Source organism: Belonocnema kinseyi, chromosome 3 (genome assembly GCF_010883055.1).
Source record: "Belonocnema kinseyi isolate 2016_QV_RU_SX_M_011 chromosome 3, B_treatae_v1, whole genome shotgun sequence".
Classification (NCBI taxonomy): Eukaryota; Metazoa; Arthropoda; class Insecta; order Hymenoptera; family Cynipidae; genus Belonocnema; species Belonocnema kinseyi.
The window spans coordinates 56835114-56849926 of NC_046659.1; the positions used below are offsets into that span (position 1 = coordinate 56835114).

The window sequence follows — 14813 nt, forward strand, 5'->3', positions numbered from 1 at the left end:
TTTTTGAAAATAGGTCGCAACGGCTATCAGGCGATATATTCTGGAATGACCCTATAGCGAGGCTGAAAGAAGCTATGAAGAAAAAAACTGAAGAAGGTAGACGGGAAATAGTAAGACATTAAGAAAGGAATGCAGGTCATGAAAAACGAAATTATCGAGAGGAAAAAGGATAAGATAAGAAGAGACGACTCATTTCAAGCATAAGTGAAACTGGAAAAAGGATGAATAGAGTGAGTAAAAGTATATATTTTTACATGAGAAGGAAAAATGATTAAGTTTGAGATGTTTTTGAACAATTCCTCGCTTAGCTGGTTTGAACGAACTGAAACCACTCATATCAGTGACTTAAACGCGATTATGCAGCAAGTAGATATTTCAGAGTCTTGTGAAGTGAAGGATTGGTTGGAAAATAAAACACAGGCAGTGTAGTGTGGCTGTGCCTTCCATCGTGGATGGATGCAAGTTGCTTAAGTTTGACTTTTTGCCTGCATATCATATAATATCCTCAACAATTTCTACCGTTTTTTTTTCTTTTTCACAGTCAAAATTTAATCAAAATCTTCTCAATATTTCTAAGTGTTTTTTGTTTTAATATAATTTCCCCGTTTCCTCTCTGTTTTCGTGTTGCTTGGCAGTTTCCTTTGTTCTTTCAATAACATTATTTTTTCATAAATTTCCCTTTCTTCTTTCAACGTCCGATAATTTCTGGACAAGTTCGTGACCTAATCATGTGTTTTACAAAATGTATGCGAGTTTTTAGTCACAATTCTATTTTATATGTAATATTTTTTAATGATTGTTGAATATACTTAATTCTAACAATAGTGAAGAATTGTTGAAAATTTACGTTCGAGAGGTGCATATTGAGATTTTCATTTTATTATTTATGTATTATGCATCCAAGAAGAATGTGAAATAATTATCCGAAGTACGTTTTCTTTTAAAATGACCCGGGAAGCATGATATGTGCAATTCGAACTTTTAACAATGATGGAACCGTTGAAGAGCGACCGGAAACCCCTGACTCTCAAATTTGATGCAAAAGTGATTAAGACGAGTGAACACTACACGAATATTTCTACAGAATATACTAAATTCAGTGAGAAATCTGTTAATTTGGTCTTCAGTGATGTCTCCTACAGCGTTCGGACTAATCTCCTATCAAGTAGTAAGTTTATTACAATTAAATAACGTTAACATTAGGTATTGGCGGTGGTAATTTGTTGTAAATATAAAATATACATATTAATTTATTTTTAATTTTAAGGAATTTTTTACATTGATCCAAGTGTTTCTTAGTTTTTATATTCACTCTAAGACAATTTGGGGGATTTTCCTGAAAATGTTCGGGAAATTTATAATCATAACATTCCTGAAATTTTCCCAAATGTTTCGTAGAAAAAATGGGGGGCAAAATTTATGAATTCACTTAATAGTTAGAGGTTTTTCCTTAACTAACTGGAGGTGAAATTCAGGAAAAGTTTGGGAATTTACCTAAAAGTTAGGGCATTTTTTTGCCACACAGGAGTAGAAATTTCAATAAAGTTCACTAATTTTCCTGATAGTTACGGAACATTTCCTAAAAAACTATATGGAAATTTTGCAAAATGCAGGCATGTATAGAAAAGTTAGGGAATTTATTTCAAAAGTTAATTTAAAGTTGACCATGTATGTACAAAAAGTCAACATGACGTCCATGCTTCTATAGGTACAAACTTAAAATTTACTTTCATCTCTTAGTCGACAACTGTGCCGAAATTGGCGAAACGGTTTTAACTTGTTCGTTACTTTTATCATGAACTACCTAGTGGCTACTTGTTCGTACAAATTTGTTTCTAAAACTTTAAGAAGAAAATCTTGAAAATCGAAGATATGTTCCAAAAAATGCAAAAAACCAATTTCTAAAACATTCAAGTATGCCGGACGACTGTTGTTATATAAATTTGAATATAGCTATAGGTATATAAATAGAAGCTCATATATCAGAGGGTCATTTATAGTATGTTAGAACTTAATTTTTTAGCTAAACCAAATGTTTTGAAATAAAAGTTTTCTGGGTTCACTAAATATTTTTGCCCCATATCATAACTATATTCTATGGTTGAATAAACAGATTATTTGTTGATTCAGACAAATATTTTTCGGAGCCAACGTATAATTTTCAAAATAAAATTGTATTGCAATTAACGTAATAATAAATCAAGAGTGGCAGTACAGAAATAGATAACTAACACATTTTTAATTGAAATTTGAAATAAAATTTTGTCTTAGGATTTGAACGTGGCAATTATCAATTATCATTGTTTATTGAAAAAAAAATGGTTTGGAGGCATATAACAATTTTTGGCATCAAGCATTTATTATCTTTATTTAGGACTAGATCGTTAGTGAGCTATTTTGAATGAAAATTCAAAAAGTTAGAGCATTTTCAACATTAAAAAAAAATGAAAATTTTAAGCCAAACAACGCACGGTATGAAAAAAGGTAAGAAGAGAAAAATGTTCCTTTTTTGAAGCCCTAAAAGATTATCATCATAATTCTTTTAATTCTCTTAAAAAGTCGAACATTCAAATTTTAATCGCACAGAAAATTATGAAAAATGAAAAATTCTATTTTGCGGTCAAATATGCAAGATGCCAAAAAAGACGAATAAACAAAAATGATGCGCCCAAGAAAGATCTGCAAATATTTTATAAATCACTTTTCGATAGGACACGTAGTTTTTGTATTATACGTAAAAATAACAATTTAAAATAAAAAAATTAGATTTTTGGACAAACTATAACAGTTATGAAAAATATAAATGATCAAAAGTTACTAATCCAAAAAGAGATACAAATGTTTAATTAATAATTTTTTGATAGGATGCGCAGTTTTGGTTTGAATCATAAAAAATAACATAAAAAAACTTTTTTGAAAAACAACACAACGTAATAAATAAGATTAAAAATAAAAAATATAATTTTTGGAAAACCTACATAAGAGACGAAAAAAAAATGAATAGACAAATGTTGTTCAACCAAAAAATATTTACAATTTTGTTATAAACTTTCGTTATAAAAATATATTAGAAATATAAAAATTACATTTTTGGAAGAACGATACAAGCTACAATAACATATTATTTAACCAAAATTTTCACCTAAATTACATCTACAAGTTTGATTAGAATTACTTTATACTAGAAAGCGTGTTTTTAGTATAAATCGTAAAAAATAAGATTAAAAATAAACAAAGTCAATTTATGGAAAAACGAGCCCTTACATGAATAAGAAGTATTCGTAAGTATTGGATCCAGTATTTCTTTCGCGAAAAAGTATTAGATTTACAATACTTATTCACAAAAAAAGTATTAGATTTACAATATTTAATCGCGAACATAGTATTAGATCTAATACTTACCAACACTTCTTTTTCATAAGGGATATAAGTTTAAATAAAAGATTCAACAACACAATTGTTTTTCACAGTATGCGCACTTTTTTAATTTTTAAAAACGAGGCAAAATAAGAAAAAAATATTAAGGTGATCATAAAAAAATGTTTTTTTGGCTTTCCTGACAAATCCTTTCACAATTTAACATCCTTTAAATGCTGCACATTATAGAGAAACTGTAAGGTGCTCTTCCGAAAAGTGTAATCATCAAAAATAATTTTACTTGAAATGATTGTAATAATGTTGTCTATTTTAAAGAAACGGTATGATGCTCTTTCAGAGCGTGTAAAATGGTTAAATATAATTTTATTTTTAATCAAAAAAGTTTTTCCCTAACATACTTTGGGGATATTCCATGCCGAAGAATAGGGTGGAGGAGAATACCCAAATATGAGATACCAACTCTGTTTCGCGTGATTCTCGGAATTCTATGTACTGAATTTAAAAGTAATATAGGTCATTTTAAAGGAAATTTAGTTTGTCATAAGAAGCTCAAATAAAAAATTTTATTAACATTTTTTTTATGCTGAAAATACAAAAAATGTAAAAAAGTTCTTTTCCAAACTGGTCAAACTATTCTCATAATATGAGAGACCCCAGGAAATAGCTAATAAAATGCAAACTAAAGTAATATTTTTTATGAAAAAGCTCATTCTATATTTCCGAAGTATAAATTTACTGCTATTTAGATATATTTAGTTTTTGCAGTAGTCACAAACACTTTTGTAACCAATTTCCCCCGCGCAGCCACAGTGTTATAAAAATCACAGATATCTCATATTATGAGAACCACACCGTGCAACTATGCACTTACTATGTCTGACCTGTACAATGAAAAACTTCAACACTGTCGTTATTTTTCTACTTAGTTATTCAATCCCCATCATCTAGACAAACTTTACTGCTAAATACATATACCCGGCTTTCTCATATTACGAGAATACTATATCTCATATTCGAGTACTCTCCTCTAAATTCAGTAGTTTTTTACAGTGTTGATATAGCGAATGCTGAACTGAATTTCGAGCTCAATTTTTGAGTCACTAAAAATTTGAAAAAGCGTTATTTTACAAATGATTTTCTGATATATTTTTACATTCATCATTGAGTTAGAAAAATAATAGAATTATTTCTAAATAGTTAAGGATATAGAGAAATTAAAGTTAAAAATATACATAAGTCAACCCTGAAAAGTGTGTGAATTTTTGTAAGAAATTGATTTTCGAGAAAACTTAATATCTTTTAGTGACAAAAAGGTATCAATTTTTGGATGAAGTATCAATTTCCATGCAGTAAAAAAGCGTAGTTAGATCTGTCTAAATATGAGAAATTCATAATTTTAAATTTTAAAACATCTTTTTTTTTGAAGTCCTAAGTTTATTTTTGTTCGAGAGGTTAACAACTCGTGTATTCAGGTATACACCTTCGCTGAAGTTACTAGCGTGAAGTCACTTGAATTCACATGCAGTCACTGAAATTACTTGAAAACAGTGTATACTGTTAAAAATTTATGTATGCATTTTCAGGGACGCGTCACTGAAGCTTTAAGCAGAGCCGTTTCAAAATATTCTGAAAAAATATACAAAAACGGTGTAATTCACTTAAATTGAAAATTTCACTGACTAACAAACACGAGGGGTTCTCGACTCGACCGATGGGGTTTACTTTGTTAGAAATGTCCGGAAAATTCCGATACATGTAAGGTACTAAAATAAATGAAATTGACGTAATTAGGTTGCTGAAAACGAAAGTCCGTAACTTTTATAGTAAATTTGCTAAATTTGTGTTTAGCTTCAGAAGCTGTTTCTGAAAATTACAAATAGTTTCCTAAAATTCCTTAATGGTAACAGAACTATAAGTTATCGTAACAGAACGAAGTTGCATACCCACTCCTCATGTAACATTCAGAGAGTTTCCATACTTTAAATTGTCAAGTAGAATAAATTTAATTTTTTTTATTTGAATTTAAAGTTTTTTTACTTCATTTATATAAGATTCTAGCTTTAAAATGTTACAAGTTTAATATTCTGCCCTTTGAATATTAATATGGTCTGAGAAAATAACAAGTTGGTCAGTGGGAATTGGAGAAAGTTAAAAATGAAGTTTTGGTGTAACCCTGATATAATATTCTCGTTAGAAATTTATTTGTCTTGTATTTATATATTTTTTGCAGTTGCTTCCTCAACAAGATTACCTTTTTAATTATAAATTTTAATATCTGTTTGAGAATATGTCATTTTATTTCAATTTTCATCTATTTTACTAGAAATTGCAACTTTCTTTGATAAAAATGCAACGGTTTGGTTAAAAATTCAAGAATTTTGTTAGAAGTAATTTTTTGTTGTAGTTAAAAATTCAACTGTTTTGGTGAAAATTCAGATTTTTCGGTAGAAAATTCAACTATTCTTATAGAAAATTTCCTTCTCATTTAAAACTCATATTTTTATGCTAAAAATTCAAACTGAAATCTTTTTTAAATAAAAATTCAACTATTTTTTTAATAATTTGTCTTTTTATTTAAAAATTCATCTAATTTAGTGGAAATTGCATCTTTTTTTGATAAAAATTCTACTTTTAAAACATTTTTTGTGCAACATTCAAATTTTAGTTGAAAATTCATTTCTTTGATTGAGGTTTAAACTATTTTGAGGGAAATTAATTGTTTTTGTTGAAAATTCGATTAGTTTACGAAAAATTGTCATACGAATATTATTTATAACACACAAAATAACATTTTGAATAAACGTTGTGAGTAAATTTATCCAAACAGGTTCATTACTTTAATATAAATTTGCAGCGTGTAATTAGTCTTGAAAATATAAATTATAGTAAGGCATATACGAGGGAAGTTTATATGTAAATAACTGTGAATCAAATATTAAAAAACTTCTTATCATAAAAGATGGGCTTTGATCGTATATTTGATATTACATAATGTCAATACATGTTTTATGTTAAAATTAATTAACCGAAAACATTTTTTAACCCCTTACAATTTTCAGTTACAGTAACTGCAAATTTCTAAACTGTTACAGAATTTTTTGAAACACGTGACTAGCGTTTTATGCAGTTACTGTTGCTGTAATTTCTGTTACAGTTTAGGAAAATTGAAACGGTTTCTGCATAAAGCTTTAGTGACTGATCTCTGAAAATTTATACAGAAACTTCGCACATTGTACACTGTCTTCAAGTGATTTCAATGACTGCATGTGACTTCACGGTAGTAACTTCAGCGAAGGTGTATACCTGAATTAACGAGTTGTTAACCTCTCGAAAAAAATAATTTTACGGCTTCAACAAAAAAGATTTCTTTTTAAATTAAAAAATTGGATGTCTTATATTTGGACAGGTCAAAGTACACTTTTTTATATTCCTAACTTCAATTTCTCATTATCCTTAACTGTTAGAAATAGTTCTATTGTTTTTCTAACTCAAGGGTGAATATAAAAATGCATCAGAAAATCATTGGGTGCAGTTCCGAATAGCTGAATTCTCCGATTATATTTAAAATTCGCATACTTATGTACTTTGATGCGCTGATTACGAATTTGATAGTGAAAATTGGCGACTAGGCCATCTTTATGGTGAAACCATGAAAAAACCGTAAGAGTCATAGTCGCGTTTATCTAAGCCAATACGCAAAATTTCGCAAAATGTTCTATACAAAAGTTGTAGCTCCCATTGAGTGACGTCTTTTTTGCTTTGAACATTTTTTTCTGTGAGTGATAGTTTCCGAGAAAATAAATGATAAAACGATTTTCATGTAAAAAAAAACCATAAACATCATGGATTTTTGAGTTTATCTCAGCCAATACGCAAAAGTCTGCCAAATTTTTCAGACAAAAGTTGTAGATCTCATTAAGATACAAATTTTTTTTTCTAAACCATTTTTTTCACTAGTGATAGTTTCCGAGATATTTAGTGATGCATCTAACGATTAACTATTTCGGTACTTTGCATTACCGTGGCAACAGGCCCTAAGTGACGAAAAGAGTAATTAGGCACTTCTGTGACTAATTACAGCAATAATGCTGGTCACATTCCTACCATTTCCCCCTACCCATTTCCAGCTTCTCGTGGAGAACGGAAAGGCACCCCTGTGACTGGTCACAGAAATTATGTTGTTCGAACCCCTACCCCTTTTCCAGGCCCCCCTACCCCTGTTCCAGGTTCTGTGGGAGGAGGCACCCCTGTGACTGGTCAAAAAAATAATGTTGTTCAAACCCCTACCCTTAAAGATTTTTTTTCATAAAAATCGATATATCACTAATTTTCGCGAAAACGATCACTCTTACAAAAAAATGTATGCCAAAAAAAATATGTATTTTGATAAGATCTATAACTTTTGTTTAAAAGATTATGCAAAATTTTGCATATTGGCACAGATAGGCGCAAAAAACCATGACTCTTATGCTTTTTTCATGGTTTTACCAGGAAAATCACCTTGTCGCCAATTTTAACTATCATATTCGTAATCAGCGCGCCAAAATACATAAGTGTACGAAGTTTAAAGAAAATTGGACAATTGAGCTATTCGGAAATTTATCTTTTTATCCTTTTGGGAAACTTTTTTACACTTTCATAAGGAATATTTCTTAATATTTATACGAATCAAACGGACGTTTTCTAGTTTTTGTATCAAAAGGACTACCGTAAATATAAGTATAATTTTCTCCGATATCGTCATAAATTGAAAAAGTTTTAGGAAATATTTTATATAAGTTAGATAATTAATAATATTAATATTATTCATATATTAATAATATTCATAATTTGATTAGGAAAATTATTTTTCTTAAAAAATTAGGTATACTTTTGTTGTATTCAGATTTATTTGTACATTGATTGAAAACAAAATTATATTTAACAATTTTAGAATCTCCGAAAGAGCATCATGCAGTTTCTTTAAAACAGACAACATTTATTATTACATTATATAAAAGTAAAATTATTTTTTATGATTACTTGTTTCGAAAGAGCAGCTTACAGTTTCTTTATAATGAACAACATTTAAATGATGTTAAAGGATTTATCAGGAAAGGGACAAAATATTTTTTACATTCTGACTCGGAAATTTGAGCGCGTATAGGATGCGCGACTGTTGTTTCTCGCGCTTCGCGCTTCGTTCTTCATACTTTATTTACCTCGCGCTACTTTCTTAGTCTATGTATTTCCTGCCCATTTGTGCACAGACCTTTTAAAATTAAAAGTTAACATCAACTACTATAATTCGGTGATTGTACATTCTCTTTTTTAAAGTTCCTTCGGCGTTAACGAGCACATTCTGATCACGTATCTCGTACTTTGCATTCGATTTTGTCTAAACGCTCGATTCCCGGTAATAAGCGTAGAATAGAGAAAAATTTATTCAGATTTCAGCGCAAAAGTGAAGATTATTCTATTATTTTGAATGCGCGATTTTTCCATCTGTCTAAAATGCCACAATAAGAATAAGATACCTCCTAAACTTATTGACTTCTATTTCCATAGCGACCGCCACACAGTTTTCTATTCTCCCAAAGAGATCGTGTTTTATATATATTTAATTCCTTCTAATTGTACCGGTATCGCACCTCACAGAGATATTTTTTTATTCCTCAGAAGTGGCCATATTTTGATTTTATTTAATTCCTTCTAATAGGTTCACAAAATATGTGTAATAAATTGGTTTAATTCCTTCATGCGGAATGTAAATTCTGAAATTTTAATTCTCACCAATTCAACTCTGCCTCTCTAGAGTTAAAATGATTTAAATTCACACATTTGCATAGATTTCTTAGTTGCATTTTTTAAGACGTTTAAATGAATTATTAATATATAAATAAATATAAATTTGAATATTTTTCGAATTTATAAGGTATAAGAAGATTTAATAATGAAAAATGGGTTAAATAAATGCTTTCTTTATATTTTATTAAGTCGATTGAGAGGAATAGGATTTGCATGTTTTTTATTCCCGTTGGGGGATTTTTAGACGCTGGAAAAATCGCGTATTCATAGGAATACAAATTCTTAATTTTTCTGAATTCAACGCTTGTTACTGGGTTTTGTCTAAAATGTGAACTTCTCTACATTATTTTTAACTCACTATTATATCAAATGTATATTATATTTATTTCGGTTCCTCTGTCTGGTATATCAAATGTGTATTATATTTACTTCTATTCCTCGGCCTGGTACTACTAATTCAGATATTTCAAAATAATGTGCCAATTTTTTATGATCACTTTAAGGGAGTGCCCTCATTAATAAAATTACAAATGAGAATCGTTTGATATTTGGATGACAGTCGTAACAATTCTCTGGTTACAATTCTGGAACCTTTAAGAGCTTCATAATCGAAAAATCAATGATTAAAAATAACATGTGGTCTTATGAGAAAACCTACTTTTTGTAATATATAAAAAGATTGAAGAATGAACGAATTCTGAAATAATTCTGACATATATAGAAATTTATTCCAAATCCATATCTGCCTCGAAAAGTATCACTCAAAGCCTATAAGAATGGAAAAAAATTATTTATACCGTAAATGTATGACTTACGTCAGCGAACTGAAGATATGGCAACGTCGCATCCGTTCCACGTGCTCTAGTTTATGCGCGAATTTTGAATAATACGCGTGCTCGCACGCCTCGTTGCCAAACTTACGGCTGTGACTTTGTGAGTGAATAATAAGTCAAAGCGTTCTCTCAACTGACTTGCTACATACCAAGGGCACATCCTTGATATTTGTTTCTTATTTTGCATTAAATTTCATTATCGGCTACCCTAAAAAATGTATCATTTCAATAAACTTATATTATTACAATTCATAATATGCATTGGTTTGGAAACATACGTATTTTCGATGCCTTGTTTTTATAATTAAAAAAGTGCGAATCCTATAAAAAAATGGTCTAATTGAACCTTTTATTGCAACTATGGTTCGGACATGGTGAGAAAATACCAGATGAACGTTTAACGAAACAAGCGTATCAAGGTAAAGTAAATGGCAGCGTGTCCAGAGCTATACCGCGGAAAGAATGGTTAGAATGTTTGAATGAGACCCTACTATCGGCGAGAAAACTATAGGCATCTGCCTTTGAAGCTTAACAACTCAGTCAAAAAAAATGCTAATGCAACAAAAAAAAAGTCACTTAAAATCTAATAGTGTTCTACGTTTATGAACTTGAAGACGTTTATGTAAAAAAATTTTTGTACTTAGGAGACTAAAAAATGTAAAAAAAAAAGTAACGATTTTTGGGTACATTTAAGAACAGTCAAGTCTAGAGCATTATTTCTTATACAAGGGGCCATGGAAAAAATTTGAAAAAATTCATGAAAATGAGGAAAACTGTTGTGAACCAGTTGCAGTTGAGAAATTAAAAAAATAATAAAAATTGTTGCTTAAAACTACAAAAATGTGCAACTATATTATCTTCAGTTCTAATACAGATATTAAAGCGATTCAAACTGCAAACTGTAATGCATAGGCTCTGTATTTATTTTCAATCGTCCGTAAGGATGTGTTAGTCTTATTTTTGTGAAAATCGTGATATTTTTAGACATTTTTTTCGTTGGAAAACAAGTGACAGAAAGTAGGGGAGGCCCGCTTTTTGTTTACTGCCGAACGCTGGTCCCTTTCTTTAACCCGTGACCAGGTGCCATCCAAGCTTTCAGAACTAGGGGCCGAAGAATGGCACCAGCGGTCGGCAGTAAAACAGAAAAAGCCTCCCCCCCTGGCTTCTGTCACTTGTTTTCACACAAAAAAAATGTCTAAAAATATCGCGATTTTCACAAAAAAGAAGACTCACACGTCCTTCCGGGTGATTGAAAATAAATACAGAGCCTATCAATTACAGTTTGCAGTTAGAATCGCTTTAATATCTGTATTAGAACTGAAGATAATATAGTTGCACATTTTTGTGCTTTTAAGCAAACAATTTTCATTATTCTTTAAATTTCTCAACTGCAACTGGTTCACAACAGTTTTCCTCATACTCCTGAATTTTTCCAAATTTTTTCCATTGCCCCTTATATAAGAAATAATGCTCTAAACTTGACTGTTCTTAAATGTACCCAAAAATCCTTACTTTTTTTATATTTTTCAGTCTGCTAAGCACAACAAATTTTTTACATAAACGTCTTCAAGCTCATTAACGTTGAACACTTTCAGCTTTTAAATGACTGTTTTTTTTTCGTTTCGCTAGCATTTTTTTTTTGACTGAGTTGATAAGCTTCAAAGGCCTATAGTTTTCTCGCCGATAGTAGTTATAGAAGAGACATAAGAAGCCACGGAAACCCGAGAGCTTGAATGAAAAAATGCTTGGACGTGAAGGAAGCTAGAGAAGTATGTCAAGGCAGAAAAGTATAGCGACAAGTAGTTAATAAAAAAGAGTGTCAGTCGAGTGAATGACACCTAAAAAAAAGACCGTGGATACTAATGGACCCAAATGAGAAACTTCACACGACGAATTTGTGAGGCTCTTCACTTGGGTTGATTGTCCGAGAGATTGATCAGCAATCTGGATTAGAGCAGTGTTGCGGAACAAACGTGTTATTTAAATGAATTACGCGAGAATTCTAGATCAATCTAAAATCTCTATAACCCCTCCCTCAAATCCTCCCTTCCCGACCGAGTGAGTTACGCCTACCTCGAAAGGGAAATGGCTTAATGGTGTAATGATAATAATAATAATATTATGTTCCAAAAAATATATTCCAAAAAGGATGTTGTAAGAACACGCGAGGCTGTAAAGATCTAGTCACAATAGACGTTGTTGCCATGCCTCTAGCTCGTAAGCATAAAAGGAACTTACAAATGGCATATATTGACTGCAAGCAAGCGTTTCCTACCGTGCTGCATGACTATTTGCTTGAGGTCTTAAAACTTTACAAAATCTGCCCACGCATTATTGACTTTCTAAGCCATGCGATGAGGCTCTCGGGTACAAGATCAAGTATTTTGATCATGGACAACCAAGGATAACTAGATAAAAACGCTTGATGACGGGTATATTTCAAGGAGACGCCTTCGGCGCACTATGGTTCTGTTTGGCGTTGAATCCATTGAGCAAAACACGAAACAGCATGTTTCATGGGTTCAGAATTCATGATAACGAGGATGGTCATCAAGTGACCCATCTTCATTACATGGATGACCTGAAGCTGTACGCTAGTTCAGCCCAGAAATTGCAGCAAGTGATAGATGTCACAAAGCAGTTTTCCAATAATATACACATGGAGTTCGGACTAGTAAAATGTAGAATAGTGCATTTAATCAGAGGGGAATTAGGGACCGCAGAGTTAGAGAACGAGTTCGAAAATGACATCGAGGCAATGGCTTCAGGAGAATCATTTAAATATCTGGGTATTTTTGAATCTAAGGGTATTCAACATACGATAGTTAAGACAAGCCTAACGACAGCCTTCACTACGAGACTCAGATTGATTATGAAGAGTTTTATCAACTCGGCAAAAAAAAATTAGGGCAATCAACACGTATATGCAATCCCTGTCCTCACGTACTCCTTCGGGCTCATAAAATGGTCGAACACGGACATTGAAAAGTTAAACATAATTGTTCGCGTAGAAATAACGAAGCACCGAATGCACCACAGAAATTCAGCGATTGAAAGGGTAGTTCTACCACGACATTAGGGGATAGGGGCGCCGTAAATGTCAAGAACTGTGTGATTCACAAGTTATAAAGTTACGAGACTATTTTAACAGCAAACGAAATGTTGCGCTTTACAGTAGCACCTGTAAAGCGGATCTTGACTATACGCCCTTAAATTTGTCCTCAGATGGGGCCTTGAATATCAGGGCAGAAACCATAGAGGAATTGGAAATACAATGGAGGCAGAAAACCATCCATGGCGAGCACCCCAAAATGTTAGATCAAAATGAAGTGGATAGTGAGGCATCTAATATTTGGCTAAGAAAGGGTGTTCTGTATCCAGAGACGGAAGGATTCGTCATTGCAATACAGGACAAGATTGTCAGCACCATGAATTATCGCAAACACGTGTTAAATCAAGACGTGGTTGACCGGTACCGATTATGTGGAGATACCAACAAATCCATTGAGCACATTATTGATGGCTGTCGCGTAATGGCTCAGAGAGAATATACGCACAGATATAATGATGTAGCGGGCATTATACATCAACAACTTGTCCTAAACCTAGGACTCTTAAAAGATGCCTTTCTATAGATACATTTCAATGCCCGTTTTAGAAAGCGAAGATTACATCTTATATTGGGATGTTATTATTCAAACAGATCACTACATCCGGGCCAATCGACCTGACATTATGATGCGAGGACAGAGAAAAGGTGGAAGAGTCTACAACTCTACATCATCGGCATTGCTTGACCGCTTAACCGAAATTTGAAGTCAACCGATACAACCAAGATCCACAAGTATATCGAGTTAAGCCAGTTAAGGTATGAAGTAAAGACCATATGGAGGAATGTGAACTCATGCATCTATTCATGCCATTGTGATTTCGGCTACAGGCAATGTGGACGCAAGATGCACTGAACATATTGAACATTTAGGAGTCAGTAGGGTATTGGCAGTAGCTCAGAAGGCCGTTTTATTAAACACCTGTCACATTGTAAGAAACTTTCTTGACCATCAGGAAGTGAGCGATTAAAAATCCGTGGAGTGGCAGATGGTAGCTCTATGAAAGCATCCAGAGGTGACTGTTGTCACCTCCAACGCTCGTGGCTGCTCGTAATTGTATACCTACAACATCATCACAGGAGGTTTCAAGCATCGTATTAAACTATTTGAATTAACTCATAACTTTATAGTCTCATCAGTCACTTTACTTAGTCCGTGGCTATGATGTATAACGGGGTACGATGTATAACCGGGGTTAGTTTCAATATTATTTTGCATGCTTTTTACTTAAAATACGCTTCCTAGTATAAAGTGATTCTAAGCAAATTTGTAGATATCATTTTTTTTCGTTCCTTGTGTAGGTTTCCCACAATTTAACTTTTTTTTTATTTAACGAGTTTAGAAAGAGAAAACTCACTAGTATATTTAATGCATAATATGATTTTTTATTTAATGATTTTTAAGAATATTTTCCTTTTGGCTACGTACTACCTTGTTCTTATCTTAATGACAATGTTTGCAACAACTCCCGTCCAAATAAAATAAGATCTCATGTCGTATGGAGTACATTTTTGGAACAATTTTCGTCCATACTCTGGGCGAAAGTTGTTTCAAAAATATGTCAGTGCTAGAAGTGATGCGATGGTCCATACCTGTATATTAATTTACGCCTTTAAGGTTAAGGGTGCGGTAAAGAGGAGCTGTTATGGTTCTTTCACAATAAAAGGGGACCGGGGGTAGAAAAATGTTTTGTAACACTTTTGTA

The 14813-nt window shown here is 32.0% G+C and overlaps 1 protein-coding gene across 3 annotated transcripts in view; it reads left to right on the plus strand.

Annotated features, from left to right (window-relative positions):
- Positions 1-421: 421 nt before the first annotated feature.
- Positions 422-14813, plus strand: part of LOC117170024 (ATP-binding cassette sub-family G member 4-like) — an 80541-nt gene continuing 66149 nt past the window's right edge. The window contains exons 1-2 of one of the 3 annotated variants that reach the window (XM_033356541.1): positions 423-856; positions 959-1168. In XM_033356541.1, coding sequence (XP_033212432.1) covers positions 988-1168 — 181 coding nt within the window. In that variant the 5' untranslated portion in view covers positions 423-856; positions 959-987. Of the gene's footprint in view, positions 1169-14813 lie in introns of all 3 variants that reach the window. The other 2 variants (XM_033356542.1, XR_004466709.1) reach the window with 2 other exon arrangements.